The sequence below is a fragment of the Myotis daubentonii genome, chromosome 11 (assembly GCF_963259705.1).
Source record: "Myotis daubentonii chromosome 11, mMyoDau2.1, whole genome shotgun sequence".
Classification (NCBI taxonomy): Eukaryota; Metazoa; Chordata; class Mammalia; order Chiroptera; family Vespertilionidae; genus Myotis; species Myotis daubentonii.
In genome coordinates this window covers 1,217,086-1,242,632 of record NC_081850.1, presented here as the reverse complement: position 1 = coordinate 1,242,632, position 25,547 = coordinate 1,217,086, and the positions used below count along the sequence as shown (strand labels likewise).

Genomic DNA, 25,547 nt, shown 5'->3' with positions numbered 1-25,547 from the left:
AACCCAGCAGGCTGCAGATTCCGGCTCCTCGAAACCGAGAGGGATGCACTCGGGGGGCGGAGTCGGGTTCGGGGCAGGCCGGGTCCAGGCCCGGCTGGGCCGGCTATGTGGAACCGCTGTACCAGCAGGCGCACAAGCACACCCACCAGTTCCAGTCTCGCCTGGGACCCTGGGGGATGGCAGACGGGCAGTCTGTGCACTTGGTGGAGGGCGAAGTCCGAGCAGGCGTACTGGATGTTCAGCCACCAGGAAAGCCTGGAGATTTTGTCTGGCAGGGGCCGCCCGGCAGGAGACAGAGTGCCAAACTTCGTGTTTCCCTGGTGAGGCTGGGATGGCCCTAGTGAGGTTGGAACGGCCCCAGTGAGGCCGAAACGGCCCCGGTGAGGTCAGGATGCCCCTGGATAGGTCGAGACGGCCCCGGTGAGGTCAGGATGCCCCTGGATAGGTCGAGACTGCCCAGGTGAGGTCGAGATGGCCCCGGTAAGGTTGGGACGGCCCCGGTGAGGTTGAAATGGCCAGGTGAGACCAGAATGGTCCCAGTGAGGTCGAGATGGCCCAGGTGAAGTCGGGATGGCCCCAGTGAGGTTGGGACGGCACCGGTGAGGTCGAGACGACCCCGGTGAGGTCGGGACGGCCCCGGTGAGGTCAGGACGGCCCCGGTGAGATCGGGACGGCCCCGGTGAGGTTGAGACGGCATCTGGGGCTGGAATGGCCCCGGTGAGGTCGAGACAGCACTAGTGAGGTCGAGACGACCCCGGTGAGGTCAGGACAGGCCCAGTGAGGATGAAATGGCCCTGGTGAGGTTGGAACAGCTCCAGTGAGGTTGGGACAGATAAAGGGGACCAGTATAGACTGATGAACAGGGGTAGATGCAGAGGCAGAGCAGCATTGAACAGACTGTCAAACTACAGTGGGAAGCCTGGGGAGGGTTGGGGGCGGGGGGGTGGTTAAGAGATCAACCGAAGGATTTATATGCATGCATATAAGAATAACCAATGGAGGGATCCAAAATGGCGGAGGTATAAGCAGACGTGTCCTGTGCCTTGTCCTGGAGCAGATAAGGGTGAGCAGCTGAAACGGGTAACATTCAGCCCGAATAGGCAGAGGATTCTCAGCTGAGAGACTGTCTGCAGCTAGGAAAGACCGAGAACACCCAGGGAAAAAAAAAAGGACGGTTGGAGACTGCGGCTGAAGCCTATCGTGGTGCGCCAGCTGAGAGGCGGAGACTGCGCCATCTTGGGTGGTTGTTGCCGGCATCCAGAGACCAGCTACTAACCTGGAAACAAGGGATCTCAAGCAGCGTGACTGCGTGAACTCAGACGAGCACTGCTTCTTCTCACGGAAAGGTTGGACATCCCCTAAAGGTGCAGTTTCCAGTTCGGGTTGGAGGGAGGACCGAGCGCGCGCGCGCAGAGCAGAATCTGCGCCCCACAGAGTCCGCAGCCATTGGGACCAGCGTGACCCGCGAGTGGGGAAGGGGCCCCACAGGGCTGCTGGCAGAAGGGAACGCGAAAAATGAGCCCATAGCTGGACTGGATGTAAAGGAGCAGCCTTGGACTTTGCCAATCTGCTGGCTGCTTGGTGCCAGGGGCGAGTGGGCGCACAAAGACCGCGCGGAGACTGCGCAGACCTGGAAGGTGGAGGCTTGCGAATTCGCACAACTATCAGGCTCTTGTTACAGTTCCCCTTAGATCCGTGCATTTGATTATTAAACCCAGTGCATGGGATTCCCCAGTTGGGGTCATTCGCAGAGCCTGTAGGGGAAAGTTCTTTTTGGGGAGCCTGGGAAACAGTGGGCAGTGACAAGGAACCAGCTCTGGGCAGTGGTCTTTCCCAAACCAGTTCCAAGTACCATAGAGAAAAACAAAAACAAAACCCTACTGATAGAGAGGACTTATAGCCTCAGAGGTCAATCCAGACACACTGCCACCCAGAGGCAGAGCCACGAACTGTCTCTTCTGTGATCACAAATAAAGGCAGTCTGGTAAACAAATACAACCTGCCTTAAAATCAGGTCTGTGGTTTACTGCACGAGGGACAGTGTATCGCAGGGAAGTTCAACACTCCCCTGAATGCCTGGCAGGACTGAGGCGTGCAAAAAAGAAGAGTGGAAGATCTGAAGCACCTTCATTTCCAAATATTTTTATATATATTTTTTTTAAATTCTTTTTTCACCATTTCATTAAGAACCTATTTTATTATTTTTTTCATCACTTGAGTTTACCTTTTTAATTACTACATTTTTTAACCAGTATTATTGCTCTCCTTTTACCATTTTTTCAAGTTTCATTTTATTTTTTATTTTTCTTTATTTTATTTTGGGATTAGTGTTCTACACTCTATTTTCATCGTTCCTTTAGCATCATTTCTCTCTATCTCACATTTACCCTTAAGCCAAAACTCTCTTCCTCACTTTTCCCCTTTTGTTGTCCTGTTTCTCTTACCCTATTCCTGCTTTGGATTTTACCTATTCCTTCTTTCTACCCACTGTCTAAATTTAACCCTACTTATATATCTAATTTCCAATCCCTCGCTCTCCCCATACAAATAGCCTCTTCCCCACCTCTATTTCATTCTCTTAATTTTGTTGTTCTTGTTGTTTTTTGGTGTTTTTTTTTTTGTCTTTTTTTTTTTTTCTTTCTCTCTCCCTTTTCCCAATCTCATTTCGGCACTCCTTTTTGTTTTTTATTTTTCTCTTTAATCTTTTTCTCTTTTTTCTTCTTTATCCCCTAATTCTCTTCGCTTGGGGGGTCACCTTTATTTGGGGTTATTAATATCGTTAATGCATTTAGTTTGGTGCCTTGTACGTTGTGCCTTGTTGTGTTGTATTTTGTGCCTTTGAATCAGTGCAGCAGAGAGAGAACTACATAACCAAACACCTTGAGAAGAGAAATCATGGTGAAACAAAGAACCAACCCAAATATGAAAGAAAAACAGGCATCATCAGAAAAGGAAGTAAACGAAATCGAGGCAATGGAGGCAAGCAACCTGTCAGAGAAAGAATTCAGAGTAATGGCCATAAGGTGGATGAAAAGAATGGAAGACCAATTCAACAATATGTGTAGGAACCAAGAAGAAATGAAGAAGAACCAAGAGGAAATGAAGAGAAACCAAGAAGAAATGAAAAACGACATCACTGCCATAAAGAACTCAATAGAAAGCATCAACAGTAGACTAGAAGAAGCAGAGGACCGCATCAGCGAGCTAGAAGACAAGGTAGAAAAAAATACCCAAACAGAACAGCTTCTAGAAAAAAAAATTAAAAAGCAGGAAGAGAGCCTAAGAGAACTCTGGGACAATGCTAAACGAAACAACATCCGAATAATAGGGGTGCCAGAAGGAGAGGAAACTGAGCAAGGACTAGAAAACCTGTTTGAAAAAATAGTAACAGAAAATTTCCCTGATATAGGGAGGAAAAAACTCACACAAATCCAAGAAGCTCACAGAGTCCCAAACAAAATGAACCCGAAAAGACCGACGCCAAGGCACATAATAATTAAATTGGCAAACACCAACAACAAAGCAAGAATCTTAAAAGCAGCCAGAGAGAGACAGAAAGTTACCTACAAAGGATCCCCCATCAGACTAGCGACCGATTTCTCAACAGAAACACATCAGGCAAGAAGGGAATGGAATGAAATATACAAAGTCATGCAAAGGAAGGGTCTGAATCCAAGAATACTATACCCAGTGAGGCTATTAATCAAAATTGAGGGTCAAATCAGGAGCTTCTCAGACAAAAACGGTCTACGGGAGTTTATTACAACCAAACCAGCAATACAAGAAATGCTAAAGGGTCTGCTGTAAATAGAAAAAAACAGGAAACAAAGAAGGAACGCAGCGGTAAAGAACAAAAATGGCGACTAACAAGTTTCTATCAATAATAACTTTAAATGTAAATGGATTAAATTCCCCAGTCAAAAGGCATAGGGTAAATGAGTGGATAAGAAAACATGACCCATATATCTGCTGTCTACAGGAAACCCACCTCAGAGAAAAAGACGCACACAGACTGATGGTGAAGGGATGGAAAAAGGTTTTTCAGGCCAATGGAAGTGAAAAAAAAGCCGGGGTAGCAATACTTATATCTGACAAATTAGATCTCAAAGTGAAGGACATAAAAAGAGATCAAGAAGGCCACTTCATAATACTAAAGGGAGCAGTCCAACAAGAAGAAATAACTCTGGTAAATATATATGCACCCAATATAGGAGCACCCAAATACGTAAGAAATCTTCTGGAGAAGATCAAGGGAGAGATTGACAGCAATACAATCATAGTAGGGGACCTTAACACCCCATTATCTCCACTGGACAAATCCTCTAAACAGAAACTCAGCCAAGAAACATCAATCCTAAATGACTCACTAGATCAGATGGAATTAATTGACATCTTCAGAACATTTCACCCCAAAGCCACAGAATATACATTCTCCTCAGGTGCACATTTGTCATCTTCAAAGATAGACCCTATATTGGGTCACAGACAAAGTCTCTTCAAATTCAAGAAAACTGAAATCATATCAAGTATCTTCTCAGACCACAAAGGCATAAAACTGGAAATCAACTACAACAAAAACAATCCAAAAAAATCAAACACATGGAGACTAAATAGCATGCTATTAAACAACGACTGGGTCACCAGTGAGATCAAAGAAGAAATAAAAAACATCATGGCAACAAATGACAATGAAAACACAACAATCCAAAACCTATGGGACACAGCAAAAGCAGTCTTGAGAGGGAAGTTCATAGCTCTACAAGCCTACTGCAAGAAACAAGAAACAATGAGAATAAATGGCCTAACTCTACAACTCGAAGAATTAGAAAGAGAGCAACAAAAAAAGCCCACTGTAAGCAGAAGGAAGGAAATAACAAAGATCAGAGCGGAGATAAACGACATAGAGACCAAAAAGACCAATACAAAAGATCAACAAAACCAAGAGCTGGTTCTTTGAAAGGATAAACAAGATTGATACACCTCTAGCCAGGCTCACCAAGAAACAAAGAGAGAGGACCCAAATAAACAAAATCAGAAATGAAAGAGGAGAAATAACAACAGACCCCATAGAAATACAAAGGATTGTTAGAAAATACTATGAACAACTCTACTCCAACACACTAGACAACCTGGAGGAAATGGACATATTCCTAGATAAATACAACCTTCCAAAACTTAACCAGGAAGAATCTAAAAATCTCAATAGGCCAATAACTATGGAGGAAATCGAAGCAGTAATCAAAAAGCTTCCAGCAAACAAAAGCCCAGGGCCAGATGGCTTCACAGGGGAGTTTTACCAAACATTCAAGGAAGACCTAAAACCTATCCTCCTCAGACTATGTCAAAAGATCCAAGAGGAAGGAGCACTTCCCAGCTCATTCTATGAAGCCAACATCACCCTAATCCCAAAACCAGATAAAGACAATACAATGAAAGAGAATTATAGGCCAATATCCCTCATGAACATAGATGCCAAAATCCTCAACAAAATGTTAGCAAATCGGATCCAGCAGCACATCAGAAAGATCATACACCATGACCAAGTAGGATTTATCCCAGGGATGCAAGGATGGTACAATATCCGCAAATCAGTAAACGTGATACATCACATAAACAAATTGAGAGAAAAAAACCACAGTCATATCAATTGATGCGGAAAAAGCATTTGACAAAATCCAACACCCTTTCTTGATAAAAAACTCTCAGCAAGATAGGAATTGAGGGATCATACCTCAACGTAATAAAAGCCATATATGACAAACCCACAGCCAACATCATAATCAATGGGCAAAAACTAAAACCATTCCCCCTAAAAACAGGAACAAGACAGGGATGCCCCCTCTCACCACTCCTGTTCAACATAGTACTGGAAGTACTAGCTATTGCGATCAGACACGAAGAAGAAATAAAAGGCATCCAGATTGGAAAAGAAGAAGTAAAACTGTCCTTATTTGCAGATGACATGATACTGTACATACAGAACCCTAAAGACTCCATCAAAAAATTATTAGACTTAATAAATGAATTCAGCAATGTAGCAGGATACAAAATTAATGCTAAGAAATCCATGGCATTTCTTTACACCAATAGTGAACTTACAGAAAGTGAAACTACAGAAGCAATCCCATTTACCATTGCACCAAAAAAATTAAAATACCTAGGAATAAACTTAACTAAGGAGGTAAAAGACTTATACGCTGAAAACTACAGGACACTGAAAAAAGAGATAGAGGAAGACATAAACAGATGGAAGAATATACCGTGTTCATGGATTGGTAGAATCAACATCATCAAAATGTCCATACTACCCAAAGCAATTTATAGATTCAATGCAATCCCCATTAAATTACCAACGGCATATTTCACAAATCTAGAACGAACGTTCCAAAAATTCATCTGGAATAAAAAAAGACCCCGAATAGCTGCAACAATCCTGAGAAAGAACAAAGTAGGTGGGATCTCAATACCAGATATCAAACTGTATTACAAAGCCACTGTTCTTAAAACAGCTTGGTACTGGCACAAGAACAGACATATAGATCAATGGAATAGAATAGAGACCCCAGAAATCGACCCAAACCACTATGCCCAATTAATATTCGACAAAGGAGGCAAGAGCATACAATGGAGTCAAGACAGTCTTTTCAATAAATGGTGTTGGGAAAATTGGACAGATACATGCAAAAGGATGAAACTAGATCACCAACTCACACCATACACAAAAATAAACTCAAAATGGATAAAAGACTTAAACGTAAGACGGGAAACCATAAAAATACTAGAGGAATCCACAGGCAGCGAAATCGCAAACATATGCCGAAGAAATTTCTTCTCTGATAATGCTCCTAGGGCAATGGAAACTAAAGAGAAAATAAACAAATGGGACTACATCAAAATAAAAAGCTTTTGCACAGCAAAGGAAACCATCAAAAAAACAACAAGAAGACCCACTACATGGGAGAACATATTTACCAATGATACCACCGATAAGGGTTTAATTTCCAACATTTACAGGGATCTCATGAAACTTAACAAAAGGAAGATAAACAATCCAATAAAAAAATGGGCAACGGACCTAGATAGACACTTTTCAAAAGAGGACATACAGAAGGCCGAAAGACATATGAAAACCTGCTCAAAGTCACTAATTATACGAGAGATGCAAATCAAAACAACAATGCGTTATAATCTCACACCTGTCAGAATGGCTATCATCAACAAATCAACAAACAACAAGTGTTGGAGAGGATGTGGAGAAAAAGGAACCCTTTTGCACTGCTGGTGGGAATGCAGACTGGTGCAGCCACTGTGGAGAACAGTATGGAGCTACCTCAGAAGACTAAAAATGGAACTCCCATTTGACCCAGTGATCCTACTACTAGGAATATATCCCAAGAAACCAGAAACGCCAATTAGAAAGGATATATGCACCCCTATGTTCATAGCAGCACAATTCACCATAGCTAAGATTTGGAAACAGCCTAGGTGCCCATCAGCAGATGAGTGGATTAGAAAACTGTGGCACATATACACAATGGAATACTATGCTGCAGTAAAAAAAAAAGGAACTCTTGCCTTTTGCAACAGCATGGATGGAACTGGAGAGCATTATGCTAAGTGAAATAAGCCAGTCAGAGAAAGATAAATACCACATGATCTCACTCATTTGTGGATTATAGAGAACAACATAGACTGATGAAAAGGGACAGACCCAAAGACTGAGAAACAGCGATCAGGCTATCAATCCCCAGAAGGAAAGTAGGGGAGGGCGGGGGTAAGGGGAAGAGATCAACAGAAGGACTTGTATACATGTATATAAGCCAAACCAATGGACTTGGACAACGGGGGGATGGGAGCATGAGTTTGTGTGTGTGTGGGGAGGTTGGGGGTTAATGGGGGGGACGAGGACACATTTGTAATACCTTAACTAATAAAAAAAAAAATAAAAAAAATAAATAAAATTAAATAAAATTAAAAAAAAGAATAACCAATGGACACAAGACATTAGGGTGTAGGGGAGGCCAGGGGAATGTCAAGGGGAGGAAAAAGGAGACATATGTAATACTCTTTGTAATACTTCAAGAAATAAAAATTATTTTAAAAAAAATTAAGAAGAAAAAAAAAGACTCCATAAAACCTACCAGATTTAATAAATGAATTCAGAATCTATGAATACAAAATTAACACCCAAAAATCCATGGCATTTTTATACACCATAATGAACTCTCAGAGAAACTAAGACAAAAAATCTTATATATATATATATATATATATACCATTGCAACAAAAAAATAAGATACATGGGAATAAACAAGGTGGTAAAGGACCTGTACTTGGAAAACAATAGGACGTTGAAAAAAGGAAATAGAGGGAGATATAAACAAGTAGAAGCAAATACTATGTTCATGGAATGGAAGAATTAGTATCATTAAAATGTCCATACTACCAAAGCAATCTTACAGATTCAATGCAATCTCTATTAAAATACCAACGGCATGTTTCACAGATCTAGAACAAGTATTCCAAAAATTTATATGAAACCAAAAAAGATCCCAAATAGTCACAGCAATTTTGAGAAAGAAGAACAAAGTTGAAGGAGCGCAATACTGGATATCAAACTATATTACAAATCCGTTGTAATTAAAACAGTACTGGCACAAGAACTGGCATATAGACCAATGGAACAGAAAAGAGACCCCAGAAATCAACCCAGACGAGTATCAATTAGTATTTGACAATGGAGTCAAGAGAATATAATGGAGTAAAGATAGTCTTCTCAATAGATGGTGTTAGGAAAATTGGACAGACACACGCAAAAAAAAAAAAAAAATGAAACTAGATCACCAACTTACACCATACACAAGAATAAACTCAAAATGAATAAAAGACTTAAATGTGTCACAAAACCTTAAAAATCTAAGACATCTCACGTAGAGGTATTTTCATGATACATCTATGTCTAGAGAAACAAAGGAAAAAATAAGCAAACGGGACCACATCAAACTAAAAAGCTTCTACACAGCAAAACAAACCAGCAACACAATTAAAAGGGAACTTAATGTATGGGAGAACATATTTGCCAATGATACATATGACAAGGGGTTAATTTCCAAAATAGACAAAGAACTCACACAACTCAACACCAGGAAGACAAACAATCCAATTTAAAAATGGGCAAAAGACCTGAATAGACACTTTTCCAAAGACAACATACAGATGGCCAATAGAATTATGAAAAGATGCTCAATCTCATTAATCATCAGAGAGATGCAAATTAAAACTACAATAATATATCACCTCACACCTGCCAAAATGGCTATCATCAATAAATTAACAAGCCACAAGTGTTGGTGAGGATGTGGAGAAAAGGGAGCCTTAGTATACTGCTGATGGGAGTGCAGACTGGTGCAGCTACTATGGAAAAAAGTATTAAGTTTACTGAAAAAATTAAAAATGGAACTGCCTGTTGACATAGCAATCCCATCCCACTTCTATGAATATATCCTAAGAATCCCAAAACACCAATCAGAAAGAATATGTTCAAGACAAATGCAACCTTATGTTCATAGCAGCATTAATTAAAATAGCTAAGATCTAGAAAGAGCCCAAGTGCCCATCTGTATCTATATATATAAAAGGCTAATATGCAAAGTGTCCCCTCAGGAGTTCAGCTGAGAGACCGGGTGTTTGATTGCTTGCTATGATTTTTGCTGACCACCAGGGTGTGGTGCAGAATGAAGGAAGACCCCTGCCGGCAGCCGGCAGCTGGGGAAGGAAGGCCCTGGCCAGGAGCCGGAAGGCCCTGATCAGCCCTGATCGCTGGCCAGGCCTAGGGACCCTACCCATGCATGAATTTCATACACCAGGCCTCTAGTCAGTAGATAAGTAGGTAAGAAAGCTGTGGTACATTTACACAACGGAATAACATGCAAATGTACAAAAGGAACTCTTACCCTTAATGACATAATGGATGGACCTGGAGAATATTATGCTAAGTGAAATAAGCCAGTTAGAAAAAGACAAATACTATACAATCTCACTAATACATGGAATTTAATGAACAAAGTAAACTGATGAATAATATATATCCAGCGGCATGGAAACATGGAACAGAATGACTCAGAGGAGTGGGAGGTAGAAGGGAAGAGATTAACCAAAGAACATATTAGTATATGCAAATATGCATAGCCCATGGACATAGACAATAGTGTGGGGAAGGCCTGGGAGGTGTCAGGGGCTGGGTGGAGGATGCTAAAGAGGGGAATGGGGGACATCTGTAACATTATCCACAAGAAATATTAAAAGACAATTTTACTGAGAAGATAAAATAGAAATTGGAGGAATGTATTTGCCAATCATTATTCTAATGAAGAACTTGTATGAGGAATATATAAATAACTGATGTCTCAATAGGAAATATACCATTCCAAATAATGGACTTGTTCAAAGATGTAAATGATGCCAGGATTTTTAAAATGTACTTCAATGCATAATTTTCTGGCAAGGACACCAGAATTATCCTATCTAATAAAAGAGAAACCTGGTAATGAGTGTACATCTACTACCCTTCTCATTGGCTAATCAGCAAGATATGCAAATTAACTGCCAGCCAAGATGGCGGCCGGCAGCCAGGCAGCTTGAAGCTAACATGAGGCTTGCTTGCTTCAGTGACGGAGGAAACCAACGTTCCCCGCCTGCCTTCCCAGCCTCTGAGCTTGCAGTTTGAAACATTGTTACAAATATAGAAGCTAAACAAAACCCCAGAAACCTGCTTTCAGCTAGCCGGGATCTCAGAGCTGGATTTGATACAGTGTTTCGATTATAGAACCCAAACAAACCAGATACATGCTTTCAGCAACAGAGGCCTCAGAGCTGGAGCCAGAGCTAAAGCTGGCCCAGAATTAAAAAAAAAAAAAAAAAAAAGGAGCAGTTGGGAGCTTCAGTCACCCACCAGCCTGAAAACAGCCCTCAGCCAATGACCCAGACTAGCCAGGCACCCCAGTGGGGACCGCCACCCTGAAGGGTGTGTGACCAACTGCAAACAGCCATCATCCCCTCACCCAGGCTGGCCAGGCACCCCTGTGGGGACCCCCACCCTGATCCAGGACACCCTTCAGGGCAAACCAGCCGGCCCCCACCCGTACACCAGGCCTCTATCCTGTATAGCAAAAGGATAATATGCCACCCAGCACTGGGTTCAGCGGAGCCGCGAGGTCTCCCAGCACCGGGATCAGCGTGACAGGGGGCAGCGCCCAAACCCCCTGATCGCCCTGCAGCTCTGTGTGTGACGGGGGCAGGGCCACAACCTCCCTATCCGCCCTGCTCTGTTCGTGACAGGGGAAGGCGCCCCAACCCCCTGATCAGCCCTGCTCTGTGTCTGATAGGGGGGAGCTCCCCAACCCCCTGATCGCCCTGCGGCTCTGTGTGTGACAGGGTGTGGCGCCCCAACCCACCTGCTCTGTGTGTGACAGGGTGCGGCGCCCCAACCCCACCCCACCCCCCACGGGCCCTGCTCTGTGTGTGATGGGGTAGAGCCATAACCTCCCCATCCGCCCTGCTCTGTGCGTGACAGGGCGGAGCTCCCCAACCCCCTGATGGGCCCTGCTCTGTGCATGACAGGATACGGAGCCCCAACCCCCCTGATGGGCCCTGCTCTGTGCATGACAGGGGGCAGCGCCCCAACCCCGATTGGCCCTGTTCTGTGCATGACAGGGGGCAGTATCCCAACCCCCTGATGGGCCCTGCTATGTGCGTGACAGGGGGGAGCTCCCTAACCCCCTGATCTACCCTGCTCTGTGGGTGACAGGGTACAGAGCCCCAACCCCCCTGATTGGCCCTGCTCTGTGAGTGACGGGGGTGGCGCCGTAACCTCCCCATTGACCCTGCCTTGAGTGTGACAGGGGGTGGTGCCCCAACCCCCCAATTGGCCCTACCCTGAGCGTGACTGAGGGTGGCATCGCAACCTCCCAATCTGCCCTGCTCTGTGCATGACAGAGGGTAGCGCCCTAATTCCCCCATCAACCCTGCTCTCAGCTCGACCAGGGGCTGCACCTAGGGATTGGGCCTGCCCTCTGCCACCCAGGAGCAGGCCTAAGCCAGCAGGTCGTTATCTCCCGAGGGGTCCCAGACTGTGAGAGGGCACAGGCCGCCTGAGGGACCCCCCTTCCCCCCCCGAGTGCACAAATTTTTGTGCACCAGGCCTCTAGTCTAATCTAATAAAAGACAAACATACAAATTGACTGTACCTTCGCTACACCTTAAGCCACGCCCACCAGCCAATCAGGGCGACTATATGCAAATTAACCGAACCAAGATGGCGGCTGGCAGCCACTGTCCTGAAGGGAGCAGGAGGCTTGGTTGCTCCAGTGATGGAGGAAGCTAAGCTTCCCACTGTCTCTGAGCTCCACTGAAGGCAACAAAGTTTCAATTATAGAAGGTAAATAAATCCCAGAATTAAAAAGAAAAAAAAAGGAGAGGATGGGAGCTGCCGTCGCCGGGGGGCTTGGCCAGCCTGAAAACTGCCCTCAGCCTCTCACCCAGGCTGGCCAGGCACCCCAGTGGGAACCCCCACCCTGAAGGGGGTGTGACCAGACTGCAAACACCCATCAGCCCCTCACCCTGGCCAGCCAGGCACCCCAGCGGGACCCCCCACCCTGATCCGGGACACCCTTCAGGGCAAACCAGCCAGCCCCCACCCGTGCACCAGGCCTCTATCCTATATAATAAAAGGGTAATATGCAAATTGACCCAAATAGCAGAAAGACTGGGAATGACTGGTCACTATGACACACACTGACCATCAGGGGGCAGATGCTCAATGCATGAGCTGCCCCCTGGTGGTCAGTGTGCTCCCACAGGGCGAGCTCAGCTCAGTCACAAGCCAGGCTGATGGCTGCCAGTACAGCGGTGGTGGTAGGAGCCTCTCCCACCTCCTCAGCAGCGCTAAGGATGTCTGACTGCAGCTTAGGCCTACTCCCCGCTGGCAAGTGGACATCTCCCGAGGGCTCCCAGGCTACCAGAGTGATGTCTGACTGCCAGCTTAGGCCCAATTCCCCAGGGAGTGGGCCTAAACCAGCAGGGGGTCATCCCCCAAGGGGTCCCAGACTGGAAGAGGGCACATGCCAGGCTGAGGGACAACCCCCCCCCGCCCTGCTGAGTGCACAAATTTTTGTGCACCAGGACTCGAGTTCTATATAAGAAAAACTAATATGCTAATTAGACCAAACAGCAGAACAACCGTCTGGACAACCATCCGGACAACCATCTGGAGAGGCCGGACTGCAAGGGCCGAGCCCCTTGCACAAATTTTGTGCATCAGGCCTCTAGTCAGATTATATAGGAAGACTCTAGAATGCTGTGCCAAAAAACTTCACTTGAGCCTAAGGTGCTAACTAATAGGACATGTTTCGTACAGATAAAAATACAAATTTAACACACTGCAAGAAGAATCCTTTGGCAACTTAGCCAAAAGTATCTCCTTCCATGTGGCCTGTAGGAAAAGCCTAGAATGCAGGTATATTCTCATCTGTACTGAGTGAAGTCCTAAGCTGGATTGTATAGCATACTGCTAGAAATAATGAAATTCTTAAATTGGAATGAATCTTTCTCAGAAGTGGAAATATCACTGATCTGGATTCTGCGTGTTTGGTTTTTTAATGCAGAACTTCTTTGATTAAACACAGGAATGTATAGGTTGGTCAGTCTTCACATTTTCGATCATGTATATACTTTGTGATTTCAACTGAAGTCCTTAATGATCCGCGTGTTTGGCCTTTTCTTTTCTTTTCTTTCCATTTCTCTTCCTTTCCTTCCCCTTTCCTTCCCTTTCCTTTCCTTTTCTGAGCTCATTTTAATGTAGGGTCTTTGAACTTTCTAGAGCGTCCCTCACAACTTCCCCCAAATCTTGGAAATATCATGAGAGGTGTGTGCGCGCGTGTGTGTTGGTGTCCACACGGGTGCACAGAGAACGTGGGTGCCCCCTTCAAGGTTGCTCTCTCGTTTTATTTCCTCTTCAGAGCAGTCCTATGGTGGACAGGACGGGTGATGTTACCATTTTGTACTGAAAATACCTATGCCTAAAAGAGCTATATAATTTATACTTTTAGAATAAAGAAACTTTAGAATATTCAGTTATTTTGAATCACAATGGTAAATCTCTGTGATGTGTATATAGTGTGGGTGGGGACAGCTAAAATTTCTTAGACTGATAGGCTCAGTATATCTGACTGTAAATTTTAATTTAGCTGTAGACTGGCCAAAAAGAAGAAATAACATTACGATAAAGGAAAGTCATGAACAGAGAAAACAGGAAACAATGAAGAGTTTTTAAATTCAGGGTCTAGCAGCTAAGGATATGATGACTAGCTTTTTGTTCGTGTATTAAAAATGTCTAGGTTGTCTAAAAAAATATTTTTTGAGTATGTAGGCTTCTCATTTTGCTGTTGCCCAGATTGGTATTTAAGTATATGAATTAAAAACGTAGTCTGGCCGAAACCAGTTTGGCTCAGTGCATAGAGCGTCGGCCTGTGGACTGAAGGGTCCCAGGTTCGATTCCGGTCAAGGGCATGTGCCTGGGTTGCGGGCATATCCCCAGTAGATGTGCAGGAGGTGGTTGATCGATGTTTCTCTTTCATCGATGTTTCTAGCTCTCTATCTCTCTCCCTTCCTCTCTGTAAAAAATCAATAAAATATGTTTAAAAAAAAAACAAAAAAAACGTAGTCTGTACTTAAAAAAACAAAAAAAAGAAATCCCTAGATGAAAGACTTGAATGGGCATCATAAAAGACATACCAGTGGCTAAAAAACACATGAAAGAGGGGAAACCAAGATGGCGACATAGGTTAAAGCTGGAGTTTGCTGCCTCGAACAACCACTTCAAAAATACAACTAAAAGACGGAACGGACATCATCCAGAACCACAGGAAGGCTGGCTGAGTGGAAGTTCTACAACTAGGAGGAAAGAGAATAGCATACCGAGACTCAGAGGAGGTGCAGTGCTGAAGTCAAATACTAAGGTGCGGAGTGCATGCGGAGCAGGCTGGCGGCTGAGGGCGCGGTTGTCTGTTTCAATTGGGAGGGAGTCTCAGATTCTGAGCTCCAGATGCGGGCGAATCTCTAGGGACCCAGACTCAAACGGGAGAAGCGGGACTGTCTGGCTTCAGTCGGAACTCAAAGGCAGCTTTCTCTCCGAGATTTGTAGCGGTTGCTGGGACTCTGAGAAGCAGAGCCCCTGGGGACGGGACTGAGAGCAGCCATAACTGCTTGCTCCGCCCACCCTGTTGATCCCCTGGGACCCGCCCCACCCAAGCCCTGCACAGAGGCATTTGCCAGATAGCCTCAGGCAAAGGCTAGGTTAGCACCGCCCTAGAGATCCAGCACAGAAGTTCTCCCTCTGCAGACACAGCTGATTCTCATAGCCAGTTGGCCTGGAGGTCAAATCACCCCCAGTATTACTGACAACAATCAAGGCTTAACTACAACAAGACTGTGCACAAAGATCACAAAGGGGTGCACCAAGAAAGCATAAAGAAATGCGGAGACAAAGAAACATGACAGAAATGGAGGATATAGAGCTCAAAACTGCACTTTTAAGGTCTTTCAATAATTTTCTAGAAACTGCCGATAAACTTAATGAGATCTACCAGAAATCTAATGAGACCCTCAATGTTGTGATAAAGAACCAACTAGAAATTAAGCATACACTGACTGAAATAAAGAATATTATACAGACACCCAACAGCAGACCAGAGGAGCGCAAGAATCAAGTCAATGATTTGAAATGCGAAGAAGCAAAAACACCCAACCAGAAAAGCAAAATGAAAGAGGAATTCGAAAATACGAACATAGTGTAAGGAGCCTCTGGGACAGCTTCAAGCGTACCAACATCAGAATTATAGGGGTGCCAGAAGATGAGAGACAGCAAGATATTGAAAACCTATTTGAAGAAATAATGACAGAAAACTTCCCCCACCTGGTGAAAGAAATAGACTTGCAGGTCCAGGAAGCACAGAGAACCCCAAACAAAAGGAATCCAAAGAGGACCACACCAAGACACATCATAATTAAAATGCCAAGAGCAAAAGACAAAGAGAGACTCTTAAAAGCAGCAAGAGAAAGAAACTCAGTTACCTACAAGGGAGTACCCATACGACTGTCAGCTGATTTCTCAACAGAAACTTCGCAGGCCAGAAGGGAGTGGCAAGAAATATTCAAAGTGATGAATACCAAGAACCTACAACCAAGATTACTTTATCCAGCAAAGCTATCATTCAGAATTGAAGGTCAGATAAAGAGCTTCACAGATAAGGAAAAGCTAAAGGAGTTCATCACCACCAAACCAGGATTATATGAAATGCTGAAAGGTATCCTTTAAGAAGAGGAAGAAGAAGAAAAAGGTAAAGATACAAATTATGAACAACAAATATGCATCTATCAACAAGTGAATCTAAGAATCAAGTGAATAAATAATCTGATGAACAGAATAACTGGTGATTATAATAGAATCAGGGACATAGAAAGGGAATGGACTGACTATTCTTGGGGGGGGGGAAGGGGTGTGGGAGATGCGGGAAGAGATTGGACAAAAATTGTGCACCTATGGATGAGGACAGTGGGTGGGGAGTGATGGCGGAGGGTGGGGCGGGAACTGAGAGGAGGGGAGTTATGGGGGGAAAAAAGAGGAACAAATGTAATAATCTGAACAATAAAGATATAATTAAAAAAATAATAATAATAAAACAGGAAAAAAAAACACATGAAAGAAACACCCAACATCATCAGTCATTAGGGAAATATAAATCAAAACCACAATGAGATACTCTCTAGGATGTCTATAATAACAAAGACATGTAACAATAAGAAGTGTTGGCAAGAATGTGGAGAAATTAGAATCCTTATACATTGCTAGTGGGAATATAAAATGATACAGCCACTTTGGGAAATAAGTTGGCTATGTTTTAAAGGTTAAACATAAGCTGACCATATAAGAAACCTATCCAAGAAGAGTGAAAACTTATGTCCACACAAGTTTGCTTGGATGAGCAAGTTCATTTGTCACACTAACCAAAACCTGGCAACAATCCAAATATCATCCACAGGTGAGTAAGAAAAATGTGGCATATTCATAAAATGCCACACTATTCAACTTTTAAAAGAAACAGAATATGGATGAACCTCAAAAACATCATGGACAAAGCAGACACAAAAACTGCATATTATATGATCTCTTTTATGAAATGTCCAGAAAGGCAAATTCATAAACACAGCAAGCACATCAGTAGTTGTCTGGTGTTTCCATGGAAGCAGGCACTGACTTCACATGGGCGTGAGGGAAACTTTTGGGTAATAGGAAACGTTCTAAAACTGGACTGCTGCTGTGAAAGGGCATATTTATTGAGAATTGGTAACCTGTGTATTCAGTGGGCGGACTTATGGCAGGTACTGTGCGTTATTGCTACACTACCACAGACCTGTCAAAGGCGCCAGAGTAGGGAAAAAGGGAATTCTGCCTGTATAACTGGGGCAGAGAGGGACAGTGAGGCAGAAAGGATCACACAGATTTATTTCTTCAGCAAATATTTATTGTCTACTTTGTTCTAGGTGCCTAAAATTAATATTAAAGCATGGAGTGGTTCACCAGGAGAGGAGGGAAGGGCACTGACGCGCAGCACCCAGGATGTGCCACCGCAGGGATAGGGATGTGGTCCCAGTGTTCAGGGAGCCCTACTGGTAGGGGTACACAGAAGGATGACTGGGGATGGCCATGAAAAGGTCAAGGTGAAAAATCACAAGTGACATTCACTGTTTCATTTAATTATTTGTAAAACATAGGTATTTCCATTGGTATAGATGAAACTGAGGTTATATAAAGCATTTACCTTCCCAAAATGAGTCCTGTAACAGTATCTACTGATTGTGGTGGTTATGGGAGTCACAGTGCCTGGCATGTACTAAGTGCTGTAAAAACATTTGCCATTATTTTTATTATTACTATGATGGTGTCATAGGGTCTGTTTATTAAATTTTACAGACTACCCAGAAAGCTATCCACAATGAATCAAGAGATATAAAAAAGATGTGCCTTCTTCTTTTGCAGGAACAATACATGGGGTGTGTTGCTCACCTTCACGGCATGGACTCAGACACTGCAGCTCTCTCGTTTCCAGAAATACCTTTATAGCCCTTCCTTAAACTGTCTAAAGCTCTCTTCCTTAGGACACCAATTTCACAGTGCAGACAAAGGGGGGACTGCCCTAGCTGGTTTGGCTCAGTACATAGAGCATCAGCCTGGGGACTGTAGGGTCCCAGGTTTGATTCCAGTCAAGGGCACATGTCTGGGTTGCGGGCTCAATCCCCAGTAGGGGGCATGCAGGAGGCAGCCGATCCATGATTCTCTCTCATCATTGATGTTTCTATCTCTTTCCCTTCCTCTCTGAAGTCAATAAAAATATATTAAAAACAATAATAACAGGGGTTTCCATGAAGATTAAACAAGTTAACTCAGAAGGTATAGACTGCCCAAACTGTGAACACCTCAAAGGTCTGCAGGACTGGCTTTCAACTGGCTCCTGAGAGAGAACCTGAGCCCTCGGACTATCCTGCAGAGAAGAGGGATTTGTCTGCTAGAGGCTCTGGGCCATGCACCAGACCATGCACGCCAGCAATGTGAGTTATGGTGCATGCCTGTTTTCCTAGGCCAGAGGTCTCGGTTTGATCGCTGTGGGGCTGGAGATTGAGTTGCTAAGGTCAGCCTCATGGGCACTGCACATCCATGCAATAAGACACCCCAATATAAACCCTGGACACCAAGGCTCAGGTGAGCTTCCATGGTTTGCAACACTTTGCATGTGTGGTCACACACTGTCACTGGGTGAATTAAGGGCATTCCCATGCAACTCAACTGGAAAGGAATATGTTAAAGTTTGTGGCTGGTTTCTCCTGGGCCTCACCTTAGGCATCTTTCCCTTGGCTCATCGTTGACTGTATCCTCACCGTAACCGTGAGGAGAGCAGCTTTTTAAAAGTTTTGTGAATATCTCTAGGGCATCATCAAGCCTGAAGGTGATCTTGGGGACCCATGAGGGAAAGTGCTCACAACAGCACCTGGCATCTAATGAGCACTCTACAGGGAGTTCCTATTGCCAAGTGCAGAGAAGCCATTTAAAAGACCTGAGATAGCTAGACAGTGCTATTATTTGTGTCAATCTCTTAATTTTCTTTTCATTTTCTAAAACATATATTTTTTATTGATTTCAGAGAGGAAGGAAGAGAGATGGAGAGATAGAAACATCAATGATGACAGAGAATCATTGGCTGCCTCCTGCATATCCCCTATGGGAGGGGGAGGGGGGATCAAGCCTGCAACTCAGGCATGTGCCCCTGGCTGGAATCGAACCTGGGACCCATTAGTCCTCAGGATAATGCTCTATCCACTGAGCCAAACTGGCCAGGGCTCTTATCTCAATTTTCACAGCAGGTTGGGGCTGAGATGATAAACAAGCGCGTGCTTGTTCTTTCACCTTGAGCCTGAAGCACACTGGGCTTCATGGCAATGCTTGCGTCAGTTCCTAGCGTGTTCTGCTCTAGCCAGTGAACAAGACTAAGAGGATGAAGGTCTATTTAACAGGCAATAGCTGACAGTAATCAGATTGGAAATGGTAAAATACACAACGGAGATCTCACAATATAATGCCCACCTTTATTTCCTTTATGTTCGGAAGTGATGCATTTAGAAATTCCTCAGTTAATCTCTTCCAACTTGCAGCTTTACCAAGATCAGAATGAATGATGAATTTTTCATAAATTCTAAAACATATTTTAAAAAATGTACTGATAGTTAGAAAGTTAAATTAATAAAAAGATCTATAAAAATACATATATTTTGAATATGTACATATACACATACATATAAAACTGACTTACCCTTCTATTGTCTTTTCTACTTTGTGACTGTTGACATCCAAGAAACGATGAAATCTAGAAGACAAAATGCAATTCTTACATCAATCTTGTCATCGAGCTAAGCAGACCGGTATCACTGCTCTCCATGTCTCCAAACACCCTGCACTCAGCTATACTCAGCAGTGCACCTCTCTCGCTTTTTCACCTCCGCCATCCGAGCAAACAGCCACACATCTCAGAGAGTGAGTGCTCAAGTAGCCTTTCAGAATGCAGGCCATCCCAAGCCACCCCACCCTGTCCTCTGGACCCTCTGTCTTCCCATAATGCCCTGCATTTAAGCCCAGCATCGCACATCCTGTACTGTTCCAAATTGTTTATGCTACAATGAAGCCCAGGGAAGAGTCGGGATCCCCTCTCTTAAATCATAAAATGAAATGCAAAGGAAACCACGTATGCTGAAATACAGCTGTGAAGTATTTTTAAAAGTTTGTGAGAAGTAAGAAACAGTCCTTTTTAAAGCATTAAGTAAGATCTAGCAGTGGGTCCATAACTACCATTCAAGTGAGACATAAATAATATTAGAAATATCTGCAACTATAATAGGATGTGAAATGTGATTTCTAATAGCGACACACTCATAGGTAAGCTAATATTGTTTGTTGCTTTCATTCATAATTGAAAGAAATGCTACTTTTTAGTTAAAGGTTAGTGTGAACTTTTTCTTGTCCAAATTTAGAACCTGAATTCTATCCTCAGGCCCTCATGTTAAGAACCACTATCCTCATCATATATAATTAACTTTCATTTCTTTCTTCCTTAAGGACAGGCACTACATTTCACCTCTCTCTGAAGTTCTAGGGCCTACAACATGGCCACAATTTTAAAAAAGCAAATGCAAATTGCTCATATTTCTGATGGATTAAAGCATCGTAAAATTACTAGAGGCCCAGTGCACAGATTCATGCACACTGAAAAGAAATAAATTAGAAGGTGACCGGAGGGGTGAGAAGGGTTGGACACGCCCTGGAGCCAATCTCCCGTGGTCCCTTTCCGGCTGGCCACACCTGGGGCCATGGCTCAAAGGGCGTCTGCAGAGTGAGCAGGGTCCCTTCGGCAGGTGGGGTCCCTTGGCCTGGCCTGTGGGGATCGGGCCAAAACTGGCAGTCAGACATCCCCTGAGGGGTCCTGGAGTGTAAGATGGCACTCTGCAAAGTTGCTGTCACTTGGCAGCTCCTGCGTTGAGCATCTGCTCCCTGGTGGTCAGTGTGCGTCATACCTGCCAGCTAGTTGGCTGGTCACTTAGCCTTTTATATATATATAGACAGTGTAGCTCACTGGCTCTTGTTTTCCATTTTTTTAGTATCAAAGCCAACAATCTGAATTTTGAAGTAAATTGCACTACTAAATAACATTAATTCTATCCCCTAAATGGCTGACTGGAACACTAATTCACCTATTATAATTTAGTTGCTTACTGTATAAAAGGAGGTAGTAACTTCTTAGTCCTTTCCCAACTCTAAAATGACGTCGTCGCCGAAACCGGTTTGGCTCAGTGGATAGAGCGTCGCCTGCGGACTGAAGGGTCCCAGGTTCGATTCCGGTCAGGGGCATGTACCTGGGTTGCGGGCATATCCCCAGTGGGAGATGTGCAGGAGGCAGCTGATCGATGTTTCTCTCTCATCGGTGTTTCTAGCTCTCTATCTCTCTCCCTTCCTCTCTGTAAAAAATCAATAAAATATATTTAATAAAAAAAAAAATATGACGTCATCCATCTACTTACTGCCATTTAGAAAGATTAATAGAAAAATTATTTTAAATACACATTTTAGTTTTTGTCCTTGCAGTGTTATTTACAGTAGCAAAGATATGGAAGCAACCCAAGTGCCCATGGATAGATGATTAGAGAAAGATGTAGCACATATATACAATGGAATATTACTCAGCAGTAAAAAAGAATGAAATCTTGCCCTGTCCAGGTAGCTAGGTTAGTTAGAGTAAGGTAGTGAGTTCAATCTCTGATCACATATAAGAAGGAACCAGTAAATGCATAAACAAGTGGGTCAACAAATCAATGTTTCTCTCTCTCTCTCTTAAAAAGAAATCAATAAAATAAAATAATGAAATCTTACCACTTGTAACAATAGAGATGGACCTAGAATGTATTATGCAAAGTTAAAAAGTCCGACATAGAAAGACAAATACCATATGATTTCACTTATATTTGGAATCTAAAGAGCAAAATGAACAAATAAAATAGAAACAAACTCAGACAGAGAACAAACTGAAGTTTGGCAAAGGGGGATTGGGTGAAAAAGGCGAAAGGGATTAAGAAGCAAAAATTGGCAGCTATGAAATAGTAACAGGGATGTAAAGTACAGCATAGGAATCCTATCTAATCTAATAAAAGAGAAACATGGTAATTAGCTGAACCTCCGCTACCCTTCCCATTGGCTAATCGGGGTGATATGCAAATTAACTGCCAGCCAAGATGGCAGCCAGCAGCCAGGCAGCTTGAAGCGAACATGAGGCTTGCTTGCTTCAGTGACGGAGGACTCCAACATTCCCCGCCTGCCGCTGCCAGCCTCTGAGCTTGCAGTTTGAAACATTGTTACAAATACAGAAGCTCAACAAAACTCCAGAAACCTGCTTTCAGCCAACTGGGATCTCAGAGCTGGAGTTGAAACAGTGTTTTGATTATAGAACCCAAATAAACCAGATACCTGCTTTCAGCAGCCGAGGCCTACGAGCTGAAGCCAAACCTCAGAGCTAAAGCTGGCCCAGAATAAAATAAATAAAGAAAAAAAAGGAGCGGATGGGAGCTTCAGTCACCCGCCAGCCTGAAAACAGCCCTCAGCCCCTCACCCAGGCTGGCTAGGCACCCCAGTCAGGACCCCCACCCTGAAAGGTGTGTGACCAGCTGCAAACAGCCATCATCCCCTCAGCCAGGCTGGCCAGGCACCCCTGTGGGGACCCCCACCCTGATCCAGGACACCCTTCAGGGCAAACAAGCCGGCCCCCACCCATGCACCAGGCCTCTATCCTATATAGTAAAAGGGTAATATGCCTCCCAGCACCAGGATCAGTGGAGCAGCGAGGTCTCCCGGCACTGGGATCAGCATGACAGGGGGCAGTGCCCAAACCCCCTGATTGCCCTGCGGCTGTGTGTGTGACAGGGGGCAGGGCCACAACCTCCCTATCCGCCCTGCTCTGTTCATGACAGGGGAAGGCACCCCAACCCCCTGATCTGCCCTGCTCTGTGCCTGATAGGGGGGAGCTCCCCAACCCCCTGATCTCCCTGCGGCTCTGTGTGTGACAGGGTGCGGCGCCCCAACGCCCCCCCCCCCCCACGGGCCCTGCTCTGTGTGTGACAGGGTAGAGCCATAACCTCCCCATCAGCCCTGCCCTGAGTGTGACAGTGGTGGCACCCCAACCCCCTGATCGGCCCTGCTCTGTGCGTGACAGGGGGTGGCACCGCAACCTCCCCATCGACCCTGCCTTGAGTGTGTCAGGGGGCGGTGCCCCAACCCCAATTGGCCCTGCTCTGTGCGTGACGGGGGTGGCACCGCAACCTCCCCATCGACCCTGCCTTGAGTGTGTCAGGGGGCGGTGCCCCAACCCCCCAATTGGCCCTACCCTGAGCGTGACTGAGGGTGGCATCGCAATCTCCCGATCCACCCTGCTCTGTGCATGACAGGAGGCAGAGCCCCAACTCCCCAATCGGCCCTGCTCTAAGCCCGACCAGGGGCTACACCTAGGGATTGGGCCTGCCCTCTGCCACCCAGGAGCAGGCCTAAGCCAGCAGGTCGTTATCTCCCGAGGGGTCCCAGACTGCGAGGGGCACAGGCCGCCTGAGGGACCCCCCCGCCCCCCGAGTGCACAAATTTTTGTGCACCGGGCCTCTAGCCTATATAATAAAAGGTTAATACGCAAATCAACCGAATGACTGGTTGCTATTACATGCACTGTCCACAGGGGGCAGATGCTCAATGCAGGAGCCGGGCTCATGGCTCCAGGCTTAGTGGTGGTGGTGGGAGCCTCTCTGCCTCCCCGCAGCCCCTGAGGCCCCCAGACTGCGAGAGGGCGCAGGTCGGCTGCGGACCTGGGAGTCGGCCTCTAGTCTAGTCAACACCATTGTAATAACTATGCATGGTGCCAGGTGGGCACTAAACTGACGGAGAGATCACTTTGGAAATTACACAAATACCTAACCACTTCTAGTATGCTGTACACTTGAGACTAACAATATTGAATGTCACCTGTAATTGAAAAATAAAAATAGGTGGGGGGAGGATGAAGAGGGAATAAATGGTGACGGAAGGAGACTTGACTTGAGGTGGTGTATTACAGAATTGTACACCTGAAACCTACATTATTTTACTAACTAACGTCACCCCAATAAGCTCAATAAAAATAAAAAAAGAAAAGCAAAAAATAATTCATTCAATCTGTAAGAAAAACATTCTGTTAAGTTACATCTAAGAACTGAGTTTATTATTTTAGAAACTTGGCGGGCTTTTACCTCGTTGTCTATTCTCATTGTAAACTAAGCAGGAACTTCATGTATGATCATTAAGGTTGAAACTCAAGATCACTGATTTTGAAAAACTGTTTAGTATTCAAGATTTCTATTGAAATTAAACTGGTATAATATTAATACCGACTAACATTCTTTTAGTAATAAAACTCCATTACAGACAATAATCCCAACAGTACTGTCTAATGTACATCTCCCATAAAGGAAACAGGAGCGCTGACGAGGTGTGTAAACTAGGCGCATCGGAACCGGTATCGGAAGCCGGGAGCGGGCCGTTCCGGGCGCGGGAACCGTGCCGGAGGCTGGGATGAGACACGGACAAAACCGCCCGCCCTCCTTCCCCGGCCCGCGCCCCACACCTGAAGTTGGACCAGGCGAAGTGCAGGCAGAGCTGGAAGTTGGGGTCCACGTCGTCCCGGAGGCCCGCCACGTGGCGCACGAGCTCCCGCACGTCGCGCTCCAGCTGCGGGTTGAGCCGGCGCCGGGACGGCTCTGGCCGCGCCATCTTTCTCGGCTCCCCGGCGCCAAGTACCCGGGGTGGCACTCGTTCTCGCGAGAGTTCTCTCCGCCACCGCATTCCGCGTTAGAGGCTGCTCTCGCGAGAGTTCGTGCCCCACGGCGTGTGGTGTGGGAAAGGCTGAGGTTGCTCTCGCGATAGGCGGGCGGGTCCCCGCTGGCGGCTGCAGGGTGCGTGTTCCAGGCTCCCCGCGGCCAGTTAGGAGCGCCCTCGGGGAGGTCGCCGCTTTTGTCCGTCGGATGAAGCCAGCCCCTGGCGACCGTGGTTGGTTTCAGCTGTGAGAGCCGCCGGTTCGCTGTCATTCCGTGTCCGCCACCCGCTCCTCAGGCGCCTTGGCGCGCGGCTATGGAATAGTCACCGGGATGTAAAGTACAGCATGGGGTCCTATGTGACATTCCTACGTAATAACAGGCCAGTTTGCGAGGCGCCCTCTCCCCGCGTTTTCCCCTGGAGGCGACGTTCCCCCCGCGGGATCGCGCACCGCAGCCAGCGTGGCGGCGCCGAGCGCTGCGCCTCCTGGTGGCCGGAGAAGTCTTATTCCCCCGGAGCCAAAGCTGTCGTCTTTGCTGTTCGCAATTAAAACTGTGCCTTTAAATTT

General features: G+C 45.2%; 1 protein-coding gene across 6 annotated transcripts in view; it reads right to left on the bottom strand.

Moving 5' to 3' along the window:
- TUBGCP5 (tubulin gamma complex component 5) overlaps positions 1-25,184 on the bottom strand; it is a 117,261-nt gene extending 92,077 nt beyond the window's left edge. Inside the window, exons 1-3 of one of the 6 annotated variants that reach the window (XM_059656263.1) lie at positions 24,792-25,184; positions 19,920-19,973; positions 19,694-19,802 (exon numbers count right to left, since the gene is read on the bottom strand). In XM_059656263.1, the coding sequence (XP_059512246.1) occupies positions 19,694-19,802; positions 19,920-19,973; positions 24,792-25,009 (381 nt within the window). In that variant the 5' untranslated portion in view covers positions 25,010-25,184. Of the gene's footprint in view, positions 1-19,693; positions 19,803-19,919; positions 19,974-24,791 lie in introns of those variants that run through there. The other 5 variants (XM_059656261.1, XM_059656262.1, XM_059656260.1 and 2 more) reach the window with 5 other exon arrangements.
- Positions 25,185-25,547: the final 363 nt, after the last annotated feature.